The sequence below is a fragment of the Rhinopithecus roxellana genome, chromosome 4 (genome assembly GCF_007565055.1).
Source record: "Rhinopithecus roxellana isolate Shanxi Qingling chromosome 4, ASM756505v1, whole genome shotgun sequence".
In the NCBI taxonomy this organism is placed as follows: domain Eukaryota; kingdom Metazoa; phylum Chordata; class Mammalia; order Primates; family Cercopithecidae; genus Rhinopithecus; species Rhinopithecus roxellana.
In genome coordinates this window covers 26,982,282-27,008,003 of record NC_044552.1, presented here as the reverse complement: position 1 = coordinate 27,008,003, position 25,722 = coordinate 26,982,282, and the positions used below count along the sequence as shown (strand labels likewise).

Sequence of the window (25,722 nt, the reverse complement as noted above, 5' to 3'; positions counted from 1 at the left end):
TCCTTGTCATGTATGCAAATTTGTTGGGAGAATATAAGTGCTTCTAGTCCCTGTATTCTCTACATCTTTCAGAATGACTCCAAGCTGCTAGATTTATTTTTCTTTATTTCAATCATACAGAGTCCGGGATCCCTTATCATCCTCCCTCCTCAGTCTCTGCCCCCAGGGGTTAAATAATTTTAAAAAATATTTAAAAAGCTGTAACAAAATAACATCAAAGGAAATGGGAAGGATGGAGGGGTCAGGAATCATGAAGGAGGGTAGAGAAGAGAGCCTCTTCCCCACCCCCCACTCTTGGATTCCAGCCTGGGCAGTAGGGAGAACTACCCCCTATCTCTCCAGGTACATCCCAGCTGTAGGTGAGGTCAGAGGTCAGGGTATGAAAGTGCCGGTGTGTGTGAATGGGGAGGTGGGCAGAGGCAAGCTGTTCAGAAGATGCCCCCTCCTCCCCACTCAACCAGGTACTGCACAGAGCCATCAGGCCGTACTCTCCGAGCAAGGACCCGGACAGGGTCCCCTCGGGACAGGTAGCCAACCCCACCTCGGACTCCTCCCCCAGTCCCAGGAGACAAACTACGGCACAGGGGAGAAGGGGGTGCTGAGCGTCTAGGAAGACCTGGGGATGGGGATGAGACTGAGGAAGATGAGGCAGTCATCGAGTGGGGGGCATTTTTAGGGATGTCTGTGGGGAAACCAATGTGAAGTTCCAGGGGTGACCTACGGAGAGAAGGCAATTGTAAGAAATGGGCAGAAATGGAGAGCACATGTGAATCAGAGAAACAGTGTTAGAGACTAAAAGCCTTGAGCACATAGAGGGGAAGAGGAGCATCGCTGGTAATAGAAGATAGAATCTCACCTGTCTGGGGGTTCACCGTCCCCAGAGGTCCCTGCGGTGCTGGCAGAAGGGTGGAAGGAAGCAAACATCCGGATGGGGCTGCTGGGGTTAGAGTGGGGCAAGTCAGGACCTGAAGCAGGGAAACAGGACCTTCTCCCCCGGGGAAGTGCAGAGCTCAAACACTACCCACAAGGGACTCCCTTCCCCAGAATACTGGCTACCAGACACTAGTTCTAGAAGTTGGTCTAGGCCAAGAAGTGGGTAGCCAAGGGGGAGAGGGAAAGGAATTCTGGGTGAGAAAGTCCAGAAGATGTGAATAAATGGGAGCATATTTTGTGGAGAAGGGACAGAGGAGCACTGACCTGGGCAGGCAGCGGGCATCTGTGGGCCGGAAGTTGTAGCCGCTGCTGCCCTGGTAACTCTGGTTAGGGCTGGGGGATGGTGGAGACACTGAGGCCTAGAAGAGGGGACAAAGGACTGAGAGGTAATCCTTGACTCCTTCCCACACCCCACCATTTGCTCCATAGGGTTCCCCCTGCCCCGGTACCTGCAGTGCCCTCTGCAGATGAGCCCGCTCCCTCTGCTCCCGGGGCTCGGGCTGATTGCGCACTGCTGAGGGTGGCCCCAGCTCCTCCACTTTCCCCTTCTGCCTCCTCCTCAGGGGCTCTGGCTCCGGCCTCCGGCGCTTCCCCAGGGGACGTGAGACCCCTCCCCCAGGGCCCTGCCCTGAAGGGAAGCTGTAAGAGGCCTCCTTATCCCCCCAGCCCCCTCCCGGACACCCCAAAGACCTCCCCATCTCTAATACATATACCCGCCAGCACTAACACCCTAAGAATTTCCCCCATCCCCCCTGGACCAGTGACCTGGTGAGTGCTCCATCTCCAGTAGGGGGCTCCACAGGGGGAGGCATCCGAGCATGGAGACCAAACAAACATTTCCTCTTCTTAATCTCTCTCCCTGAAATGAAACTGGAGCAAGAAGAGAAATGATATAGGGTCAGTGCTGTTAAAAAAAAAAAAAAGGTTCCTCCTTACACCATTCCTCAATCCTTTTCAGTCATAGTCTTCCAGGTGGGTTGCAGGCCCCTCCCCTTCCAGGCTTCCAATCTCCATCTCTTTCTGAGTCTCATCCTAGACTCCTCTTCCCTCCAACTCACCGGTCCTTGTGGCTGTTGAGAGCAGAGAGGAGCTTGGAAGAACGTTCTCCTTTGGGGGTGTCTGAAAGCTGGGAGAAATGAAGAAAAATGGGGCCAGGGGAACAGTGATTTCTTCTCTTCCCCTTTCCACTACATCTCCCTGTCCCATCCCAACCCCTTACCTCCCCCAGAAGCAAACTGTCCCAATTCTCAGAAGTGAAGGGGAGGATCTCACGATCAAAATCAAAGTATTTCTTCTTACAGCAAACGCTGAGGTGATACAGGACAAGATGGGCCACATCCACCCTGGAAAAACAAAGTTTCCAAGACCACAGAGGCATTTCAAGAGCCAGGGGAGTCCCGAGGTGGGAGGTTGGGGCATACAGAGTAAAATACTGGGGGTGTGGAGTTACACTGAGGTCATGCCCAAGCCAGCTCACCAGCGAAGCTGTAGTCTCCGGACTTTCTCAGGGCCTCCACGACACACACAGCATTCAAATTCATAGAACCTGGACATAGGCAAGAGGGAGAACACACACTTACGCAGGAAAACTATGCCATCCCCTGGAGGACTCACAAGCAAGGATGGGGCAAACAGGTGAGGTAATGCTGCAGATGTTGGGAAGAGACTGGAGTGGAGATGGGCATGGGAACTGAGGGTGGAGCACGAAGAAAGATGACATCTTGGCTTCTGGAGAGTCTGCCTTGGTCTCACCTGTCCCCATAGAGGAGGGGCTTGCTCAGACACTGGGTGCAGGCCTCATGGAACCACTGCAGGCAGCTCCGGCACTGCAGCATTTTCAGGTTCCACCTGAGGGGGAACATAGGACTTCTGGCCTCCAGAAACCCCCTTCCCCATAACTGCCCCAAACCCTAAACTTACCTCCCATCCCCCTGAGTGCTACCCTCATCCTGTTCTTTTTCCTTCATTTCCTAGGAGGCACCACCATACCATTCATTCCACAGTCTGCTCCCCCTCATTACTCACTCCCCAGGGCCACCACAGTAACAGTAACTCTGTTGTCGGTTGCTCAGATGTCCAGCATCCCAGTCCAGCCCCTTCAGTCCATACGGCAGAGAGAGCTTCATACCCAGCATGGCCCGGGCATAGGGGCCCTTCTTCAGGGCACCTCCCCTCTGCAGAGACAGGACAGGTGGATGGCTTCAGAGGGGTGGGGAGAGGAAAAGGCTTGGGAGAGGCTGTGGATGGGAGGCTCCCACAGGAAGGGGTAACAGGGAAGTGCCTTTACCTTGGTGGCGATCGCAAAGACACACTGGCGGCATACCCAGGATGTGCCCTCTCCCTCTCCAGGGGCTGGAGCCCTGGGAACATGGCAGTCCTGGTGATAAGCTGAAGAGTGATAATGTTAATAGTAGACCACTTATTGCATACCTGTGTGTGCTTGGTATTGGGACAGGAATAGTCTTTACCCATCTCATTTAATCCTTGACCATGTTCTTGATGAGGGGATACAAGATTCTTATTTTACGAGTCAGGGAACTGAGGCTCCTAGAGGTTAAGGGACTTGTCCAAGGTCATATGGTTAAAAAAGGATGCAGTTAAACCATCCGCTGCTTGCAAAGGTTACACCACCCATTTCCATGGCTGCTTCTCCCTGGGCTGAAAGGGGATGAGGACTAAGATAGGGCTAAGCAGCCTGGCCAGAGCAGTGGCTTGGGGACTAAGGCTATGACAGGTGACATAAGGACCATCCTGGAAAGAAGAGCAAGCTAGATCATTCAGGTGACCTGCCCTCTCACCATGGCGACACTTCTCACAGCTGACCAGCCGGTTCCCAGGGACCACAGTCTCAGAGCGACAGACACAACAGAGGAGTTCCTCCCCTGGGAGGGCAGCTGTGAGAAAAGACAGTGTCACGGGGCCTGCCCTTAAGTCTCTTTCTGCCCCTCTAAGCCAGGTTTGTTTTCCATGGGATGTGCAATCTCAGGTCTCTAGTCTTACCAGGGCTAATGTCTTTCCATAGAACCAGAAACTGCGAATCATCCTCAAACTGGACCAGACACACCTCTCTAGCACTGTCCACCTGGAATGGGTGAGCAAAGAGGATGAAATGGGAACCAGAATTAGATAAGGGGAATAGGAAGATGATCAGAGGTAGAAGGTCTTACCTTTTTGATGGTACCCAAGTATAGCAGCCCATCAGTCCATCTGGCCAGCACATCTTGACCCTCCCAAAGTCGAGGCCTGGGGCCAGAGGTGGGAGCAGGAGAAGCTGGGTCCCAAAGTGAGGAGGTACCAGAGCGGCTCAGCCGGGGGGGCTGCGCCATTGCATCCTGGGGGGGCCTAGCCAAAAAAGAAACGGGGAGGAGAAGGTTATGAATGCTGAGAAAGCTTCCCCGTTTTTCTTTTTCTTTTTTTTTTTTCTGAGATGGAGTTTTGCTCTGTCGCCCAGGCTGGAGTACAGTGGCACAATCTTTGCTCACTGCAACCATCACCTCCTGGGTTCAGGCAATTCTCCTGCCTCAGCCTCCCAAGTAGGTGGGATTAAAGGTACCCACCACCACGCCTGGCTATTTTTTGTATTTTTAGTAGAGAGGGGGTGTTGGCCATGTTGGCCAAACTGGTCTCGAACTCCTGACCTCATGATCCACCCACCTCAGCTTCCCAAAGTGCTGGGATTACAGGTGTGAGCCACCGCGCCCGGCCAGCTTCCCCATTTTCTTTGCCTATTTTGCCGTCAAGAATGAAGGATCTGTGCCCCCATCTCCAAATCCCTGAGACAGCTGGATAGGAAACCACCAGGCACCCATCACCAGCTTCTTGAGTCCTCTTTCAACTCTAGTGACTGGCTCTCCTCGCGGTAACTGCCCTCCCCCCAACCCCAAACCTAGTTGCTAGTTTCCCAGCTTCCAGAGCTCTCCTGGGATATTATATCCTGGCCTTGAAATTTTAGGAGAAATTACGGTTGTAGAAGCAAAGGCTACCACTCAGTTTAGAGGTATCATAATTAGGGTGTGCTGTTGCCCAGAGATGTGTTTTGGGACCTTTTCTGGAGATGTTTTCCAGAGCAGAAACGGCTGTCTCCCCAGGCCTGCGTGTCTCATTAAGAACAATCATCCTGGTGCCAGGTTATGTCAGGTCACCCTCAAATTCGGGGCTCCCTGCCCCCGGGTTAGACAACTTCTCCGAGTGCCCCGGGAGGGGGGCGTGTCCCAGTCCCGGTCTCCACTCCCCAGGACCGCAAGTCCGAGAAGGGACTTGAGTCGGCCCAGCTCGGACCCGAGGCCAAGGCGGCGAGGCTCTCCCGCCCGCGCCCCGCGCCGACCCCCGGCTCCCTGCCCCCCACCGGCGCCTCCTGCCGCCTCCTTACCGGTGACAGCTGGGGCCGCCGGGAGCCGGGCAGGGGCAGACGTAGGAGACCTAGGCGAGTCCCCCGCGCGGAGAGGGCACGTCCGGGCGTGGGGGGGTGTGCAGGCGGAGGCCGGGGGGTCCCCAGGCCCAGCCCCTCCGTCCCGGCGGCTCTGGGGCGTATGACGCAGCAGCCAAAGCAGCGGCAGCGGCAGGAGGAGGAGGCGGCGGGGGGGAGGGAGGGAGGGAGGGGAGGGACGGACCGGTCGGGGGGGAGGGTGGTGGGAGGGGAGGACTGGGGGGAAGGAGGAGCCGGAGGGGGGGGCGGGCACCACTTCACCCAACCTCCCTCACCTCCGACAGGCCTGGAGGGCGCCGAGGAAGAGGCAGGCCCTCCGCGGCTTGGGAACCAAAGAGTCGGACCCGGTGGGAGAGGGAATCCCCTCAGCCCCTTCCTCCGACCTGAGACTCGCCCTTGGGGCACGAGGGAATCCCCCCTCCCGGCAGCGCGCCTCCGGACTGGTCCCCCGCCCCATGCCACATCCGTTAACTGCCCCACCCCCCATGGTCACTCCAAGTCCCGCCCCCCGGCCCCAGTTCACGGCCCCGCCCTCCATTCACCCTTCTCGATGCCCCCACCACGCCCTCCTCCCTCGCGCGCCCCGCCCTCCACTCGCCGTTAGCCCCAGCCCCGCCCTCCCCGTGGCGAGTCGCGCCCCACCCGCCGCCCTTTTGCGCACGCGTGTCCCCTCCTGCGCGCGGCACCTGGGAGGACTGAGCCCCTCCTTCACGGGGCGGCGGCCGTCGGCGGTTGGCGCGAGGGAGTCGGCGGGCGTGCGCGCCGCTTCCCGGGCACGTCCCGCCCCAGGCGTCCAGGGCTGGCGCAAAGACGAAGGGGGCAAGGACCCGAGGCGGTGACGCCACCGAGAGCCAGCCAATGGGCAGCGAGCGGGCAGAGCCCCAGCCGTTCGAACGGAAAGGCAGGGAAAGGGCGGGAGAAAAGAGCCAGCAGTTTGGGAGCGCGCGCGAGCCCCGCCTCTGGACTCTGGGGTCCGGTCCCCATTTGCCGAAACCCACCAAAGGAACGTTGCTCCCTGGGGCTGGGGTGGCCGGCGGAAGAGTGAAACTTATCTATAACTAGTGACCAAGGAGAGGGCGTGGATAGCTAGAGGCACGCCTCCCTGATGTGAGGGACGGGGTATTAGCAGAGGGGAAGATGATCCAGACCATGGTCCAGAACCGGTGAGAGCTGAGGAGAGGAAAGCCCAAGCCCTCAGCCCCCGCTCCCGCCGCCCACACAAACGTTTGGCAGAGGGAACAGATCACAGCTCCCACCTTTACAGATATGAAGATATCTGCCTTCTTGGGCAGATAAACATTTATTTAAAAAACACTATTCTTTATTTGATAGCCCTGGGACATGGTGCCCTCCACCCAATAAAGCACCCTCCAGCAACCCTCCCACCCCTCACCCAATACATACACATACAGATACAGACACACACACACACTCCCAACACAAGATCTGGATCCGTCTTCACTTCCTGTTGGCCTGGGCAGTACCAATAACACACTGGTTCACCTGGGGGTAGGGGGTTAGACAGGATAAAAGTTTGCAGAGTAACCAATACAACATTTTCCCCAAGATCTGCTTCCATCCTCCAATGCTAGGGATGCCCTCAGAAATACTGAAATAAGGCCTCCAAAGGCAGGTTCAGGCTGGTCCCAGTTATGGTTGGTTCTCCTCTGCACACTAGGCTTGGAGGAGGTGAAAAGGCCTGAGAAGAGATAGAAGCCCCAGAAGAAAATACAGGAGCAGAGAGTGGAGGCTTTCATTTCCAGCAATACCCTGTACTAGAGACCGCCAACCTCTCCCACTGTAAAATACTTAAACCGAGATAAAAGAGTAATAACACCCATTTAGGAACTAGGACTCCTTAGAAAATGGATCAGTTGAAGTCTGGGGAGGAAATTACAAGTTGAATCTGAAAAGACTGCTAGAGTTCTGTCTAAAGGACACTGGCGCCAACCTGAAGGAGGTTCTTTTTTTTTTTTTGAGACAGTCTCGCTCTGTCGCACAGGCTGGAGTGCAGTGGCACGATCTCGATGCTCAGTGCAAGCTCTGCCTCCCAGGTTGACGCCATTTTCCTGCCTCAGACTCCTGAGTAGCTGGGACTACAAGTGCCCGCGACCACGCCTGGCTAATTTTTTGTGTTTTTAGTAGAGACAGGGTTTCACCGTGTTAGCCAGGATGGTCTCCATCTCCTGACCTCGTGATCCACCCGCCTCGGCCTCCCAAAGTGTTGGGATTACAGGCGTGAGCCACCGCACCCGGCCAGGAGGTTCCTATTGGCCCAAAATGGGGCAATTTGAGCATCAGAAAGAACGACTGTGGCCGGGCTGGGTGGCTCACGCCTGTAATCCCAACACTTTTGGTGGCTACAGTGAGCTATGATTGAGCCATTGAATTCCAGTCTAGGCAACAGAGCAAGTCTCTGTCTCAAAAAAATAAAAATAAAGATACCCCTCAGATAAACATTCATTGGTCACCTTTGGAAGCTGCTCGGGTATCAACTCAATACTGAAAATCAATAATTCAGCATTTATCTTGTTTTTCCTGTATGAATTGAATTTCAGAGAAACCAAGTAGATGGCAAGGCAAATGTCTTCATAAAAGAATCGTGGCCGGGCGCGGTGGCTCAAGCCTGTAATCCCAGCACTTTGGGAGGCCAAGACGGGCGGATCACAAGGTCAGGAGATCGAGACCATCCTGGCTAACACGGTGAAACCCCGTCTCTACTAAAAAAAAAGAAAGACAAAAAACTAGCCGGGCGAGGTGGCGGGCGCCTGTAGTCCCAGCTACTCGGGAGGCTGAGGCAGGAGAATGGCGTAAAAACCCGGGAGGCGGAGCTTGCAGTGAGCTGAGATCCGGCCACAGCACTCTAGCCTGGGCGACAGAGCCAGACTCTGTCTCAAAAAAAAAAAAAAAAAAAAAAAAAAAAAAAAAAAAAAAAAAAAAGAATCGTGACTAACCAATGCAGAACAACTAAGATTAGAAAAATCGCCATTTAAAAACCCCTTAATGAAATAATGGATCCAGGTATGGTCACTGATGGATAAAATCACTAGGTGAAAAAGTCAGTAAGGAGCTTTTAAATGGATGGATCACACTGACAACACCCAAATATGATAAATAAGTGAAAGTATGGGTGAAAGAGGAAGCAATCAGCCAAAATCCAGAATAGTATATTCGATAGGACAAATGACCTTCAACAAACAAATGACGTAATAGTGGCAGTGTGGGATAGGGTTGTGGAACTTGAGACATTTCAATCAAGTGGGTGGCCCTTGCCTGGATCCTGATTTGAACAAACCTATTATGTATAAAAGGCACTTCTGAGACAGTTGGGTGAAATTTAACATAAACTGGGTATTAGAGGATATTAAAGTTCATGCTGTTGGATGTTACATTGGTATAACATTAATAAAAATTAGAAAAAACATCACCAGCCTCTAAAACTGAACTTAGAATACCAGATCAGGGTGCAGGTGCTGGCTACTCTACAGCAACAATCAGTGCTGATTGGGAGGAGGCCCAAGCGTACAGCAGGACAGACCTGATCAGAGCTCAAATAAAGCCAGAGCCCATTAAAGGGCTATATGCTCAGGAGGAGGGTGAACCAGAGAAAAAAATTACGGTGGAGGCAGACAGTAAGGAAACTTTCTGACTTGCTTAACACTAGTGGGAGGAGATTCTAGTGGAAGGAATTCTCATACGTGAGAATTCATATGGCCACTGGCTGACCCTCATGAAGTTGGAGTCTGAATTCACACTATTTGGAACAGTCTGAAAAACCTCTAAGTCTTTGATTCAGTAATCCCATTTCAAGGACTATTGCCCTGGTTAGATGTAACTGAAAAAATACAAAATGATGTATGTACAAAGTTAGTCAACGTGGCCTTGCTTGTAAACTAAAAAAGGGTGGAAACAATCCAAGTGTCCAGTAGAGGGAACTGGTGGATAAATTTTGGTGCAACTACATAGTGGAGTCCTAGGCAGACCTAAAAATAATGGAATGATCTCTGTATGCTGATGGGGAGGAATCTTAGGGATATTTTGTGTGTTGTTTTGTTTTTTGAGACAAGGTCTTGCTCCGTCACCCAGGCTGAAGTGCAGTGGTAGGATCATGGCTCACTGCAGCCTCCACCTCCCAGGCTCAGGTGATCCTCCCACCTCAGCCTCCTGAGTAGCTGGAACTACAGGTGTGAGCCACTACACCCACCTAATTTTCCTGTTTTTTGTAGAGACAGGTCTCACTATGTTGCCCAGGCTGATTTTAAACTCGTCGGCTCAAGCAATCCTCCTGTCTTGGCTTCCCAAAGTGTTCGGATTACAGGCGTGAGCTACTGCGCCCAACCAGTTTAGACCTTTTAGTCAGTCCCCCTTTTTTTTTTTTTCAATCAGCTTTCTCAGGTTAATCACCTGTTTTTTTAAAAAACTTAACTCAAAAGCTAATAATTAAAAATGGAACCATGGTGAGTACTGCCTCAGATGCCTGCAAATGTAAAACCTTTCTGGACAAATGTGCTCCCTGCCCTAGAATACAGAAGGGATAGGAATGGAGAAGCCTACAAGCATCCATGGGTCCTGACAAGGCCTGGGATTGACTGGTGGTAATCGCACCTTGGAGGCAAAGCGTAAGGAGTTGAGGGACTCGGAGACGTTCTCTTCCAGTGGAGAAATGTTCACAAACATGAGCCTATGAAAACAGAATATGCCCAATCCCAGCATTAGGGGCCAGCAGAGCCTGGGCAGGTCTCCACTGTTCCCCTCTTTCTACCCCTCACCCCAACACAGTTCCTACCTGAACCCTTCCATCTGTCCCTTTCACTCACATCTTAGCACTACCACCCAGAGAGTTCTGCAGCAGGTAGGTCAGTTTGCTGTTCCGGTAAGGCACGTGGGACTCCTACATGATTGAGGTGGGGACAGATGTTTGGGAATGGGCAGAGTTCTGCACAGCCAACCCCAACTGGCCCCAGGTCCCGTATCTGCCCCCACTCCTATTCCCACCTTGTTGCTCAGGGCCATGATAACCAGCCCCAGCGTGGACAGGCTGCTGTTAATGGCCTGTGTTTCCCGAAGGCGTTCCCGCTCCCCGGGGCCGAGGGCTAAGCCAGGGTCAAGTCGCTCACTCCCGGCCAGGTCCACAAGACTGAGGGAGGCCCCACACTGCAGGCCTCGGCTGGAGTGCTGCCCAGAAATCTGTAGCTGGAATACACTGTGGCTGCGTGATGACCGTTCATTCTGGGCTGTGCGGGCCACAGCCCGATTCTGGTGGGCCAGATGAAGCAGGGCCTCCACCTGGGGATGGGAGCAGAAGGGGTAAAAGGGCAGGCAGAAGTCAGTACATAGTAATATGTATGGAAATGAATAAGAGCCCACCCCCACTCTCTTGAAGCTTTCTAGCCTGTCAACAAACAAGATACACAGTATATCTGAAAATGGTAAGGAATACATAGAATAGGGACTGTATAAAGGCGGGGTGGGGAACCAAGTTTTGACAGGATAGCCAAAGATGGCCTCATTGCCGTAAGATCTCCAGGAAAGGAGCATCCAGGCAAAGGCCCTGAGATGGGGAGCATGACTAGTTGGTTGAGGAATAGCCAGGAGACCAGCATGGCTAGGATGAGCATGGCTAGATGAAACCTGAGATGCAGTGACCCTCCCCATTTCGGCAGATGCATCACTCCCTCGCCACTCCCGGGTTAAGGCAGATCTACCTACAGCCCACAGGCCAAAACAGGATGTGGTAACCCAGCCTCACAACTTGTACTTCATCCTTCAATTCTCTCCTGCTCCTTTCTCTCTCTACCTCCATCTTGTGGCACCCTGCCCACTCCTCCCCATTCCCCAGTTCCAGTGCCCATGGGTCCTCACTTCTTTCTCACAGGAGACAGGGACATATCGAGCATTGGTGACAGTGAGCTCCTCGCTCCCTGGCCCCGCACGGCGAATCTCACACTCGCCCCCTTGACCCTTCCGGGTTCCAGTGGCCAGCAGGTCCCGGACAGTCTCATTGTAGATCTCTACGTAGCTTGCTACAAAGCTGTAGGTCCAGCCCTGACCACTCAGCTCCTGGGCCACAGAGAAGAGGTGCCGTAGGGCCCGAGGGATCAGCCCCTCCAACTGGGGGTCTCCCCCAGGCCCACCCTCCATTGTGAAGGTCTTGCCACTGCCTGTCTGGCCATAGGCAAAGATGCATACTGGATAGCCATCCAGGGCTGACTGGACAAGCATGGCAATCTCTTCAAACACTTCATCCTGTCCACTTCCTGGTGGGAATACCCGGTCAAAGGAAAAATCGTGGCGAGTTGGTGGGGCTGGTGCCCCACTCAGGGTCGCACGCCGCTCGTCAGACCGGGAGAGGCTAAGGCGGGTTGGAGGATCAGAGGGCCCACCAGGGCCAGAGGGAAACAGGAGGAGGCCAGGGGGTGGAGTGGGCTCCCCCGGAAGGACAGGGCGGACTCGGCAGAATACACGGATGTTGCCCTTGAGTTCCTGCAGCTGGTTGTGCAGTCGCCGGCGCTCCATTTCTAGCCCGTGAAGACGTTCTTCCCGCTCAGCCAGTAAGGCTGCCTGGGCCGCAGTCCCCTGCCACAGAGATGCCACCTCTGCTCGGCTGCTTGACAGGGCTGCTTCTGAAGTCTGCAGCCTCCTCTGCCCAGAACAGAACACAACATACACAGAGGGTGATTTGCAACCAAGAATAAGAACAAATTGTGTGGCGTGTGGAGTGGGTGGAGTGAGGTCCCTGCTGAAAAGGACCTCAATGTCTGGTAAACAAAGACAGACAAGAAAATAAGGAATCATGGTACTAAGACAGGGAGTGCTATGGGTATGCCCAAGCACAAAGAGGAGCCACAAGGAAGATGATATCTAGGCTGACACCCAGAAGTACAGAAGTGAATCAAGGAAGGATGCAGTACACAAAGAACATTCCAGAAAGAGGGAAGCACATATGCAGAATGCCCAGAAGTGAAAGTTGAGTCATTTAAGAGACTGCAAATAATTTAATCTGGTTGGTGCTCACCAGGAAGGAGTCAAGTGGACATGGGAGGAGGGAAAGAGAGTACCACAGGAATTTGTGATCAGGATGGGAACCCAAAGAAAGAGGGATGGGGGACTAAGGAATACACAGCTCTAAATGGGAGCTTTGCAAACAGTAAAGGGTAGGAAGAAGCATGACAGAAAGCAAGACAGTCAGGAGTGGGCTGGGTGCAGACTGGTGGAAGAGAAAGGTATCTTCAGCAGCACCTATACTGCTAAAGATAGGTGCTCAGGAGTTCTGAGCCCAAACAGACTTGAGGGGCACCTGGAATGGAGGGGAGGCATGACCTCTGCCAGGAAAGCGGGGCTGGCATCTGGTGAAAATCTGGCCCTTACCTCCTTCTCCTCTAGTTGGGACATCAGTCCCCTCCTTTCTTCCTGCAATTCCACCTGTTTTTTCTGAAGCTCTTGCACCAAGCCCTCCTGTGTGCTCAGCCGCTCTTCCAGCTCCAGGACACAAGCACGCAAGTTCTTCAGCTCCTGTTGGCCCTGCTCAGCCTGGGCCTGTACTTTGGCTAAATGCCCCTCCAGTGTCCTGCGCTCTGTCCCCAGGGCCTTGGCCTGCTGTTGGGCATCTCTGAGCTGGTCCTGAAGCTGCTGGTTCTCTTGGTCCAATGTTTGAGTCCTCTCACGGCAGCGTTTTAGTTCTGCGTTTAGGTCACATAACTGACCCTTTAAGTCCCAGGCTGGACGTTTGCTGGGTTTCTTCCCTCCCGCCATGGGAGGAACAGCTGATGCTAAGATGAACACAGAAAGGACAAAGCTCAGTGAAGTCTAGGCTCTCTATGCCTCCTCCCTTCTAGCCTTTATGGGATCCACACCTGATGCTACATCTCCTTCCCCTAAGAGACCAAATGGATTTTTCTGGGCACTCACCATCTTCTCTTCCCTATCCCAGCCTCTCACCCAGTGGTTACATTTGTCACCTACTGCCAGGCTTCTGGACAGGAACAGCAGGAACTGGCTTCTGGTTCTTCAACCCTAGAGAATTGAGGAGGTGACTTAGGAAGTACAGGACCAGTTTCCCTTCACCTCCGTCATTCTCCCTTTACACATTACCCCAAATCCCTTCCCAGACCCAGCTCTTGAGCACAATTACCTGTGGCAATAGCTGTGGAACACCGGGGTCCTGTCTTCTTGGAAACTTTTTGAGCTGCCCAGGAGATGGGAGAGAGCAAAGGTAGAATGATCATTCTTAAGATGACATGTAATCTCGCTAGGACAGGGGCAGGAGAAGTGCTTTTCTCAGAATTAGAAATAAGGTAACTTTCTTCCCTTATCCCTACATCTGGCCAGCTCCTAATGATACCTCCCCTAGAACCAGAAATTACAGTCATCCCTCAGTATCCAAAAGGGGTTGATTCTAGCAGCCTCCAAGAATACCAAAATCCAAGGATGCCCAAGTCCCTTATATAAATTGGTATATAGTATTACATATAGTCTATGCACACCCTCCCATATACTTTATTTATTGATGATTGAGACAGAGTTTCACTCGTTGCCCAGGCTGAAGTGCAATGGTATGATCTCAGCTTACAGCAAACTCCACCTCCCGGGTTCAAGCGATTCTCCTGCCTCAGACTCCCGAGTAGCTGAGATTACAGGCATGCACCACCATGCCTGGCTAATTTTGTATTTTTAGTAAAGACGGGGTTTCACCATGTTGATTAGGCTAGCCTCGAACTCCTGACCGCTGGTGGTCTGCCTGCCTTGGCCTCCATTTTTTTTTTTTTTTTTTTGAGACAGAGTTGCGCTCTTGTCACCCAGGCTGGAATGCAATGGTGCAATCTTGGCTCACTGTAACCTCCGCCTCCAGGGTTCAAGCAATTCTTCTGCCTCAGCCTCCTAAGTAGCTGGGATTACAGGCATGCACCACCACGTCCGGCTATTTTTTTTTTTTTTTTTTTTTGTATTTTTAGTAGAGACAGGTTTTCAGCATGTTGGCCAGGCTGGTCTCAAACTCCTGACCTCAGGTGATCTGCCTGCCTCAGCTTCCCAAAGTGCTAGGATTACAGGCGTGAGCCACAGCATCCAGCCACATATACTTTATATCATCTTTAGATTACTTATAATATCTAACACAATGTAAATGCTATGTTAATACAGTCATGTGCCCATAATGATGTTTCGGTCAATGAGAGACTGCATATACAACAGTAACCCCGTAACATTATAATGGAGCTAAAAATTCCTACTGCCTAGTGACATTATAGCCATGGTAATATCATAGCATTCCCCACCTGTTTGTGGTGATTCTGGTATCAACAAACCTAACGCACTGCCAGTTGTATAAAAGTATAACACAGGCCGGGCGCGGTGGCTCAAGCCTGTAATCCCAGCACTTTGGGAGGCCGAGACGGGCGGATCACAAGGTCAGGAGATCGAGACCATCCTGGCTAACCCGGTGAAACCCCGTCTCTACTAAAAAATACAAAAAATTAGCCGGGCAAGGTGGCGGGCGCCTGTAGTCCCAGCTACTCCAGAGGCTGAGACAGGAGAATGGCGTAAACCCAGGAGGCGGAGCTTGCAGTGAGCTGAGATCCAGCCACTGCACTCCAGCCTGGGCGACAGAGCGAGACTCTGTCTCAAAAAAAAAAAAAAAAAAAAAGTATAGCACATACAATTATATATAGTACATAATACATAATACCTGAAAATGATAATGACTATGTTACTAGTTTATATATTTACTGTATTGTACTTTTTATTGTAATTTTAGAGTGTACTCCTTCTATTTGTAAAAGCAGTTAACTATAAAACAGCCTCAGGCATGTCATTCAAAAGGCATTCCAATTTAATTTTAAAAATAAAATTTTAAATTAAAAAAATAATTTTAGGCGGGGCATAGTAACTCACGCTTGTAATCCCAGCACTTTGGGAGGCTGAGGCAGGCAGATCACGAGGTCAGGAGATTGAGACCATCCTGGCTAATACGGTGAAACCCCATCTCGACTAAAAATACAAAAAATTAGCTGGGCATGGTGGCAGGTGCCTGTAGTCCCAGCTACTAGGGAGGCTGAGGCAGGAAAATGGTGTGAACCCGGAAGGCAGAGCTGCAGTGAGCTGAGATCACGCCACTGCACTCTAGCCTGGGCGACAGTGCGAGACTCTGTCTCCAAAAAAAAAAAAAAAAAAAAAAAAGGCATTCCAGAAGGCACTGTTATCACAGGAAGTCACATCTCCATGTATGTTGACGATCCTGACCCTGTGTAGGCCTACGCTAATGTGTGTATTTCTTCATTTTTAACAAAAGGTTTCAAAATCAAAATAATATTGAAAAATTTTCAAATTCAAGCTTACTTCTTGGAAAAAATACAAATAAAATTTTAAATTAAAAAAAGAATTTTAGGCGGGGCATAGTAACTCACACTTGTAATCCCAGCACTTTGGGAGGCTGAGGTGGGCAGGTCACAAGGTCAGGAGGTCAAGACCATCCTGGCTAACACGGTGAAACCCCATCTCGACTAAAAATACAAAAAATTAGCCTGGGGTGGTGGCATGCACCTGTAGTTCAAGCTACTTGGGAGGCTGAGGCAGAATTGCTTGAACCTGGGAGGTGGAGGTTATAGTGAGCTGAGATCACGCCACTACACTCCAGCCTGGGTGACACAGCGAGACTCTGTCTCAAAAAAAAAAAAAGAATTTTCTTTTCAACCCAGGAGACAAGAGATTCATATTGCCCTAAGTATATGCTCCCCACCCAAAAAAAAAAAAATTTAGACAGAAAAAAAGCATGAGGAATGAGGATATAAAGAAATAAAATATTTCTGTACAGCTATACAATGTTTGTTTTAAGTTGTTATTACAAGGTCAAAAAGTTAGCCGGGTTCGGTGGCTTACACCTATAATCCCAGCACTTTGGAGGCTGAGGCAGGGAGATCACGAGGTCAGGAGATCGAGACCATCCTGGCTAACACGGTGAAACCCCGTCTCTACTAAAAATACAAAAAACAAAATTAGCCAGGTGTGGTGGAGGGCGCCTGTAGTCCCAGATACTCGGGAGGCTGAGGCGGGAGAATGGCGTGAACCTGGGAGGTGGAGCTTGCAGTGAGTCGAGATTGTGCCACTGCACTCCAGCCTGGGCGACAGAGCGAGACTTCATCTCAAAAAAAAAAAGAGTTAAAAAAAGATTAAAATGTTACATCAACCTTGGCAAGTGGGAAAAAGAATGTTAAATTTATAAAGTAAAACACTTATAGTAAACTAAAGTTAATTTATTATAAAAGAACTATTTTTTATAAATTTAGTGTAGCCTAACTGTACCATGTTTCTAAAGTCTACAGCAGTGAAGAGTAAGGCCCTAGGCCTTCACATTCACTCACCACTCACTCACTGACTCATGCAGAGCAACTTCCATTCAGCCATGCTCCATTTAATGGTTTGTACCCTGTACAGGTGTACCATTTTTTTATCATTTATATTGTTATTTTAAATGTACCTGTTCTATGTTTAGGTATGTTTATATACACAAATGGTTACCACTGGGTTATAGTTACCTACAGTGCTTCAGTATAGTAACACGCCACACAGGCTTGTTGCCCAGGAGCAACAGGCTATCCCAGACAGCCTAGGTGTGTAGCAGGATAGATCATCTAGGTTTCAGTAAGTACGTTCTATGATGTTTCCACAGTAATGCATTTCTGATCATGTATCTGCACTGCCAAGTAACACACGACTGTAATTGTTATATTGTATTTTTTGGTTATTTTTTTATTTTCCATGAATATTTTCTTTTTCTTTTTTTTTTTTTTTGAGACCAAGTCTCGCTCTGTCGCCAGGCTGGCGCAATCTTGGCTCACTGCAACCTCCACCTCCTGGGTTCTAAGCAATTCTCCTGCCTCAGCCTCCAGAGTAGCTGGATTACAGGTGCGGGCCATCATGTCCGGCTAATTTTGTATTTTTAGTAGAGACAGGGTTTCACCATGTTGGCCAGGCTGGTCTGGAACTCCGGACTTCAGGTAATCCACCCACCTTGGCCTCACAAAGTGCTGGGATTACAGGCGTGAGCCACTGTGCCTACTCTCCTTGAATATTTTCAACCGATGGTTGGTTGAATCTGCAGAAGCAGAACCTGGGGATACAGAGGGCCAACTATACTCCATAGGCCAAAAAGCAAGTTGGATCAAGATAAGTAAAAGCAGAACCATGTCTAAAGTATGTCACCATTTGCATAAAAAAGGTGGGGGAGTATAATCTTACTTGCTTGAATACCAATAGAATTTTCCTGGAAGAACATACAGTTGCCCTGGGTAGCAGAATTGGGTGGTTGGAGGACAGAAATAGGAAGCAAACTTTACTATACAACAACCTTTGTGCCTTTGGAATTTTGAATCAAATGAAATGTTATTACCTATTCAAAATAGACAGGCTGGGGGTGGTGCCTCACGCCTGTAATCCCAGTACTTTGGGAGGCACAGGTGGGTGGATCACCTGAGGCCAGGAGTTCAAGACTAGCCTGGCAAACGTGGTGAAACCCTGTCTCTACTAAAAATACAAAAATTAGCTGGGCATGGTGGTGGGCGCCTGTAATCCCAGCTACTCGGGAGGCTGAGGTAGAAGAATCACTTGAACCTGGGAGGAGGAGGTTGCAGTGAGCAGAGGTCACACCACTGCACTCCAGCCTGGGCGACAGAGGCTCAAAAAAAAACTCTGTCTCAAAAAAAAAAAAAAAAAAAAAAAAAAAAGAATAAAATTGAAAGAAAAGAAACAAGTGAGTTGAAGAACAATGGACTTCCGTGTCCTCGGAGGCTATCCATCCCAAGAGCCCACCTGTGGTCTGGCCTTGTGTCTGTGGCACTGTAGTGAGGGATGGAACTCTTGGGTGGGATGTGGTAATTTTGGTCGTTGCACCAAGGCCTCTTGTCCGTTTCTGGGGAAATATAAAGACAAGGTCCACAGTCACCCTCCCAAATGGTTTATACTCTGTCTCTCCTTTCTTTCACACACACACACACACACACACACACCCCACACATACATGCACAGCTCTCCACGCCCAGCTCACCTTCTCAGGCTCCAGGCCATCTTCCATCTGGTCAGGCCTCCTCTTGAGTCTGCTTCCTGAGAGAGGCAGCCGGGAAGGGGCCTTAATCCGAGGTCTCTTCAGTTCTGTGTTCCCCTTTACTTCCAACAGGGGGGACCTCTGTTGGGAAAAGAGATTCTTAAGACAATACCCAGGAGCCCAAATGTCCCAAGAACTTCCCGTCTTGGCCCCCAGCCTCAATTATCAACATCACCACACCAAGCACTGAGCACCACTTGTGCCAAAAGCTGAATTATGTGTCAGACAGACAGCATGAACAGAAGTGGGGACATAACCTAAAAGTGGGAATAACCTCTAGGAGAAAAGTTGGACTTGACTAACTTTAAGGGTAGGAGTCAAACAAGCAGAGAGGAATGGATGCTCTTTCTGGAAGGCAAAAATTCAAATATGTACATAGCATGGCTAAGAAACCAACTGGCCCTTTTGGCTGAAGCTGAGAATCATAAATAAGGGAGAGAGTGGAAGATATATGAGGGCTGAAGACTGCTTGGGAGAATCAGGCAACATTTACTGAACAATGTTTGAAATGTTTTACCTGGGCCGGGTGCAGTGGCTCACGCCTGTAATCCCAGCACTTTGGGAGGCTGAGGCAGGCAGATCACAAGGTCAGGAGTTTGAGACTAGCCTGACCAAGATGGTGAAACCCTGTCTTTACTAAAAATACAAAAATTAGCTGGGTGTGGTGACGCATGCCTGCAATCCCAGCTACTCAGGAGGCTGAGTCAGGAGAATCACTTGAACCTAGGAGGCAGAGGTTGCGATGAGCCGAGATCATGCCACTGCACTCCAGCCTAGGTAACAGAGTGAGACTCCATCTCAAAAAAAAAAAAAAAAAAAAAAAAAAAAAAAAAAAAAAGAGGCATTCAAACTTAATTCTGGCCGAGCACGGTGGCTTACACCTGTAATCCCAGCACTTTGGGACGCTGAGGCGGGCAGATTACTTAAGGTCAGGAGTTCAAGACTAGCCTGACCAACATGGTGAAACCCTGTTTCTACAAAAATTACCCAGGCATGGTGGCATGTGCCTATAATCCAGCTGCTTGGGAGGCCGAGGAAGATAATTGCTTGAGTGACTGGCAGAGATTGTGGTGAGCCAAGATCATACCACTGCACTCCAGCCTGGGTGACAGAGCGAGACTGTGTCTCAAAAAAAAAAAAAAAAGAAGAACTTGGCCAGGCACGGTGTCTCACGCCTGTAATCCCAGCACTTTGGGAAGCTGAGGTGGGCAGATCACGAGGTCAGGAGATTGAGACCATCCTGGCTAACATGGTGAAACCCCATCTCTACTAAAATATACAAAAAATGAGCTGGGTGTAGTGGCGGGCGCCTGTAGTCCCAGCTACTCGGGAGGCTGAGGCAGGAGAATGGCGTGAACCCGGGAGGCGTAGCTTGCAGTGAGCCAAAATCGCACCACTGCACTCTAGCCTGGGCAACGGAGTAAGACTCCGTCTCAGAAAAAAAAAAAAAAAAAAAAACTTAATTCTCATGGAATTTAATTGAAAGGGGCTATTCTAGAAGCTTGAGGGCTAAGCTAGGCAGACATCCACCTTAGTGAACCAGACGGCATTTGCCTGTGGTCCCAGCTACAAGGGAGGCTGAGGTGGGAGGATGGCTTGGGCCCACGTCAAGGCTGCAGTGAGCCGTCATCATACCACCGCACTCCAGCACTCCAGCCTGGGCGACATACTGAGATCCTGTCTCAAAAAAGAAAAAGAAAAGAAATAACACAGAGATCTGAGTACCTGAAGAGTTGGTTTTTGTTTAATTTGTTTTGAGACAGGGTTGCCCAAGCTGGTTTTGAACTTTGAGTTCAAGTGATCCTCCTGCCTCAGCCTCCTGAGTGCCTAGGACAACAGGCACATGCCATCGGACTCAGCAGGATTGGTTTTATGGATGCTAAGTTCAATTTTGGGAAAGTGAGTTTGAGCTACCTGTGATACAATGAGATTTACTCAAGGAAGTTCACAAAGCATCATTATTTTTTAAAATTATGAAACAACCTGATACACTGTTTTCTTTTGTTTTTAATTTATTATCATAACCCCTATATAAGACTGTGAGCACCGTAAGAATTCATCTGTTTTGTTCGTTAACTATATAACCAGAGGGCCTAGTACAACGTCTGCTACATGGTAGGACTCTACAGTTTTTGAAGGAATGAAATTTAATGTTCATCAGTGGGGCAATACTTACACTGTGATATATCCATACCATTGGCTTCTATACAAATAAAATGGGAAAAAAAGAGGTAGTATTTTTCCTGCCACCTACAGAAATGTGCACAAAGAATGCTTATTTTAATTTAGCGTAATCAATTATAGTATGGAAACCAAATTTTTCTTTAAGTATTCCAAAGTCAAACACTGATTTTCAAAAATAACCTGTGCCCTTCCTCCTCTCTACACTACCATAGTGGATCTGCCACAGACCTACCTCCTTGGAATTTGTCGGTTACGAAAATGTGTTTAAAGGTTTGATTATTAAGGACAACTCCAAAGACCACAGTATATATATATTTCCCATCTATTAATATAAAGCTAGACATGATACCCTCCAGCTTTCCACAATGAGAAGCATAAGCACTTAACCTTCTATAAGAACGGATATTCATGCAACCCTGCCTACATCCACCTCACCACAAGATCAGAGATGGATGGCCCTGCTCCTAAGGCAACCCTTTCACATATGCATCACATCCCACCCCTCCTCACCAAATCCTGGACTCACCAAATCCTCCCAATTGCAGGGACATTCCTCCAGCAATCATCCCTTCTCACCTCTGCACCATCAGCTTTGCGCTATATGGCATCACTCCAACTGACATACAACAAACTCTATTATTTCTTCGAACCTAAAAGAATCTGAACTCCGTTTTCCCTAACAGGTACTATCCTTTTTCCTTGCCGCCCTTAGCAGCAAAACTCTAAAGTATTACCTATAGTGTATTCACTGTGGCCAATTTCTCTCCTAAGCCTATTGCAATCAGGCTTTCATTCCCACCATTCCATCGAAATTCCTATTCTCAAGATCACGAGTAACTTCATGTTGCTAAGTCAATTCTTTATCTTCATTTTCTTGACCCATCAAACAGCATTTGATACAACTGATCACTCCCCTTTTCCTTAATAGGCATTCTTCATTTAGCTTCCAGGAGACCACCCTTTCTTACCTCACTGGCAAGTCCTCCCCATCTCTCCAGACTTTAACAGCATTCTCTATCTATACTCACTATCCACTCCCATGGCTTTAAATATCATTGATATGCTGACAGTTTCCAAATGTATATGTCCAGCTCAGACCTCGATCCTGCACCTATACTGAACTGCATCCTCAACATCTCTATTTAAGGCTGGGAGTGGTGCCTCATGCCTGTTATCCCAGCACTTTGGGAGGCTGAGGTGGGTGGATCACTTGAGGTTAGGAGTTCGAGACTAGCCTGGCCAACATGGCAAAACTCCGTCTCTACTAAAAATACAAAAATTACCCGGGTGTGGTGGCGCATGCCTGTAATCCCAGCTACTCGGGAGACTGAGACGGGAGGATCACTTGAAGCTGGGAGGTAGAAGTTGGGGTGAGCCGAGATCGCACCACTGCACTCCAGCCTGGGCAAGAGTGAGTGACTCCGTCTCAAAAAAAAAAATCTCCTGACCCGGCACTTTGGGAGGCCGAGGCGGGCGGATCACGAGGTCAGGAGATCTAGACCATCCTGGCTAACATGGTGAAACCCCGTCTCTACTAAAAAATACAAAAAACTAGCCGGGCGAGGTGGTGGGCGCCTGTAGTCCCAGCTACTCGGGAGGCCGAGGCAGGAGAATGCCGTGAACCCGGGAGGCGGAGCTTGCAGTGACCTGAGATCCGGCCACTGCACTCCAGCCCGGGCCACGGAGTGAGACTCCATCTCAAAAAAAAAAAAAAAAAAAAAAAAAACCGAAATCTCCATTTGGAGGTCTAATAACTGACCTCTTGATGTCCAACCCTGCTTTGAACTTGCTCCTCTTGAAGCTTTCTCCATCTCAATTGATATAACTCCATCTTTCAGTTGCTCAAGCCAAAAACCCAGAGTCTTCTCTTTCTCCTACATACCACATCTAATCTGTCGGTAAAGCATGGCTGATTGTACCTTCAAAATATATCCAGAACCCAACTACTTTTTTCTTTTTTCTTTTTTTTTTTTTGAGATGGAGTCTCGCTCTGTTGCCCAGGCTGGAGTGCAGTGGCCGGATCTCAGCTCACTGCAAGCTCCACCTCCGGGGTTTACGACATTCTCCTGCCTCAGCCTCCTGAGTAGCTGGGACTACAGGCGCCCGCCACCTCGCCTGGCTAGTTTTTTTGTATTTTTTTTAGTAGAGACGGAGTTTCACCGTGTTAGCCAGGATGGTCTCGATCTCCTGACCTCGTGATCCGCCCGTCTCGGCCTCCCAAAGTGCTGGGATTACAGGCTTGAGCCACCGCGCCCGGCCCCAACTACTTTTTACTATTTCTTCTACTGCTACCACCCTGACCTAAGACACCATCATCTGGCACCTAGATTATCATGAACCAGTGGTTCTCAACTGAGGGCTATTTTATGCCCCAGGTGACATTTGACAATGTCCAATGCAGTCCTGCACACTGTCAGATGCCTAGCAGCATCCCTGCCTCTACCCACTAGATGCCAGTAGCAACCCCCCACCTAGTCATGACAAAAAATGTTGGCCAGGTGTGGCGGATCATGCCTGTAATCCGAGCACTTTGGGAGGCCCAGGCGGGAGGATCACGAGGTCAGGAGATCGAGACCATCCTGGCTAACACGGTGAACCCGTCTCTACTAAAAATACAAAAAATTAGCCAGGTGCGGTGGCACACACCTGTAGTCCCAGCTACTCGGGAGGCTGAGGCAGGAGAATCGCCTGAACCCGGGAGGCGGAGGTTGCAGTGAGCCGAGATCGCACCACTGCACTCCAGGCTGGCGACAGAGCGTGACTACATCTCAAAAAAAAAAAAAAAAAAAAAAAAGAAGTTGCAGGGCACGGTGTGGCTCATGCCTGTAATCTCAGCACTTTGGGAGGCCAAGGCAGGTGAACTGCTTGAGCCCAGGAGTTCCAGACCAGCCTGGGCAACATGGCAAAACCCTGTCTCTATAAAAAATACAAAAAACTAGCCAGGCATAGTGGCAGGTGCCTGTAGTCCCAGATACTCAGGAGGCTGAGGTGGGAGGATCACTTGAACCCAGGAAGTTAAGGCTCTAGTGAGCCATGATCACGCCACTGTACTCCAGCCTGGGAACAGAGAAAGAACCTGTCTCAAAAACAAAACAAAACAAAAAAAACAAGAAGCAAACAGAAAAAGAAAACAAAAGGCAATGGTGCCATGGCTGTGCAAATCTATTGGACCCCACAAATATTATCTCTTTGCTTAAAATCATCCAGTAATTCCCCATCTCACTCAGAGTAAAAGTCCTCACAATGACCCCCATAAGGACCAGCTGTGATCAGCAACCCCACTACCCATTACCTGACTTCTTTTCCCACAACTTTTCCCCTTGCTCACTTCAATCCTGCCACACTTCCCTCCTTACAACTCTTTAGGGACTCTGCTCTAGCAGATTCCCTCTGCCTGAAATGTTCTTCCCTCACTATCTGCTTGTCTATCTCCCTCACTTCCTTCAACTCATCTTTTCAATGGGGGTTACTGAGACCACCCTATTTAATATTCTATCCCACCAGTTGGCCTCCCCTGCTCCCTTAACCTTGAATTTCTCCTTTTCTCCACAGCATTTATGGCCTTCCAGCAGTTATATAATTCATTTATTACATTTATTGTCTGTATCCCCATAGAATGGCAGCTCCATGATGGCAGCGATTTGTCCCTTGTTCACTGCTGCATCCTAAGTACCTACAACCGCGCCTGGCATGTAGTAGGTGCTCAGTAAATACTTGATGAGTAGATCTGAGAAGGCTTTTACTACTTCTCACTGTCACATCATACTACTCTGCTCTCCGGTTGTTACGACAGAAATAATTTCTCTTAAGGCTGAATCCTACCTTTAGGGAAACCTGAACGTGAAATACTAGTAAACAAAAGATTCAGGCAGGAAACCTTTCCTGGCACCAGAAATCAGTACACTCCAGCTGTCATACACATTCATCTCTCTTCACTGGAGAGAGGAAGCTGCATATGGTTGTGGGGTGCAGCAGGGCACCATTTAAGAGAAAGAACTAAACCAATCAGTTTCATTGGGCAGGAATCTGCAAAATTTGGGAAAGGAGAGAGAGAATGAGTCTTTCGGCCCAGATTACCCTACTCTCCTTCTCCCTTTCCTACACTCCGAAGCAGCAGTGATGAGGAGAGGCGATAACACAAAAGGACCTCAGCAAGGATGTGGCCTCAGACACCATGTCCCCAAAGGAAGAAGTCATATCAGAACTCTCCCTTCTTACACACTGCAATCACACCCTGAGTAGGAATAAAGAAGTGGAAATGTGTCAGAAGAGCCTGAGAATTCGAAAGGGGAAATCTCGGAGACATGAAAGGGAGGGGCTCCCGAGACTTGAAGCTGGGGGAAGACAGACAGACGTCCCTTCCGACCTCCCCGGGTGCACTCTGCCGACTCCACTCCTGCCTCCGCCCCTTTCCACTTGTACGGGGCGGCACGGACCTTCGCCCTCCCGGTAGACATGACAAAGGCCAGCCGGGAGCCCGGGGCGCGACAGCATCGGAGCGGCCAGTCGTTGTCCCCATCCCCAGGACAGGACACTTGCGCCGCCCCCTACTCACCTGCGGATCCATGTCCACCTCGGTCCCACACGCGCCGGGGTAATGCAGTGGAAAAGAACTGGGTTCCGGGGATCCTGGGACTCGCGTTCTCTCGCCCGCTCGCGAAGCAGGGTAGAGAACTCGCGCGGCTCCTGCCGCTACCAGCCCCGCGCCACACCCGCCACTTTTGAATTCCAACGGCCGCCACCCGCTCTCACCGCGCTCTGCACGCAGGGACCAATCGTCGCTGTCACCACAGCCGAGGGCCAATCGCAGCGTCCTCCGACACCCGAAGCCACACCCCGCCCGACAGGCGCCTTCTCTTTTCTGTTTCGCAGGCGCCGGAGAGGTAAGCGGATTAATTCCACTTCCGGCCCACTTACGCTTCTCACCCCTCCCTCCTGTAGCGGGAACAGTGCTGGATTTCCGCTCCGCTCCCCGCCGTCGCTCGCTACGTCAAAAAATGCGTGGACGTCGCCGCACGAACGCAACTGGCCGAACGTAACTGGTGGCGGCCGGAGGAGGAGGGGCGGGGATGCTGGCGGAAAGAAA

General features: G+C 50.2%; 2 protein-coding genes across 7 annotated transcripts; both read right to left on the bottom strand.

Moving 5' to 3' along the window:
• Positions 1–82: 82 nt before the first annotated feature.
• Positions 83–5,517, bottom strand: PHF1 (PHD finger protein 1). 4 transcript variants are annotated; one of them, XR_004056786.1, is made up of 15 exons: positions 5,303–5,517; positions 4,101–4,275; positions 3,934–4,015; positions 3,732–3,827; positions 3,221–3,321; positions 2,959–3,107; positions 2,686–2,781; positions 2,411–2,479; positions 2,153–2,276; positions 1,992–2,059; positions 1,699–1,803; positions 1,383–1,561; positions 1,198–1,292; positions 857–937; positions 83–717 (listed from the first exon to the last, which is right to left on the bottom strand). XR_004056786.1 is itself a non-coding variant. In XM_010357838.2 (15 exons), the coding sequence occupies exons 2-15, from the start codon at positions 4,257–4,259 to the stop codon at positions 429–431; spliced, it is 1,704 nt and encodes a 567-aa protein (XP_010356140.2). In that variant the 5' UTR covers positions 4,260–4,275; positions 5,303–5,517; the 3' UTR covers positions 93–428. The 4 variants fall into 4 exon arrangements, 2 of the variants coding, with proteins under 2 accessions (XP_010356140.2, XP_030784426.1); XM_010357838.2 differs by having other exon boundaries at positions 93–717; positions 1,383–1,572; XM_030928566.1 differs by having other exon boundaries at positions 93–717; positions 857–934; positions 1,383–1,572.
• A 1,099-nt stretch (positions 5,518–6,616) lies between these two features.
• On the bottom strand, positions 6,617–25,722 carry KIFC1 (kinesin family member C1). 3 transcript variants are annotated; one of them, XM_010357839.2, is made up of 11 exons: positions 25,192–25,722; positions 18,396–18,533; positions 18,161–18,260; positions 13,491–13,544; positions 13,322–13,372; positions 12,728–13,128; positions 11,222–12,001; positions 10,355–10,645; positions 10,177–10,250; positions 9,965–10,040; positions 6,617–6,862 (listed from the first exon to the last, which is right to left on the bottom strand). In XM_010357839.2, the coding sequence occupies exons 1-11, from the start codon at positions 25,201–25,203 to the stop codon at positions 6,818–6,820; spliced, it is 2,022 nt and encodes a 673-aa protein (XP_010356141.1). In that variant the 5' UTR covers positions 25,204–25,722; the 3' UTR covers positions 6,617–6,817. The 3 variants fall into 3 exon arrangements, with proteins under 3 accessions (XP_010356141.1, XP_030784424.1, XP_030784425.1); XM_030928564.1 differs by lacking the exon at positions 6,617–6,862 and having other exon boundaries at positions 9,740–10,040; XM_030928565.1 differs by lacking the exons at positions 6,617–6,862; positions 13,491–13,544; positions 18,161–18,260; positions 18,396–18,533; positions 25,192–25,722 and having other exon boundaries at positions 9,740–10,040; positions 13,318–13,372.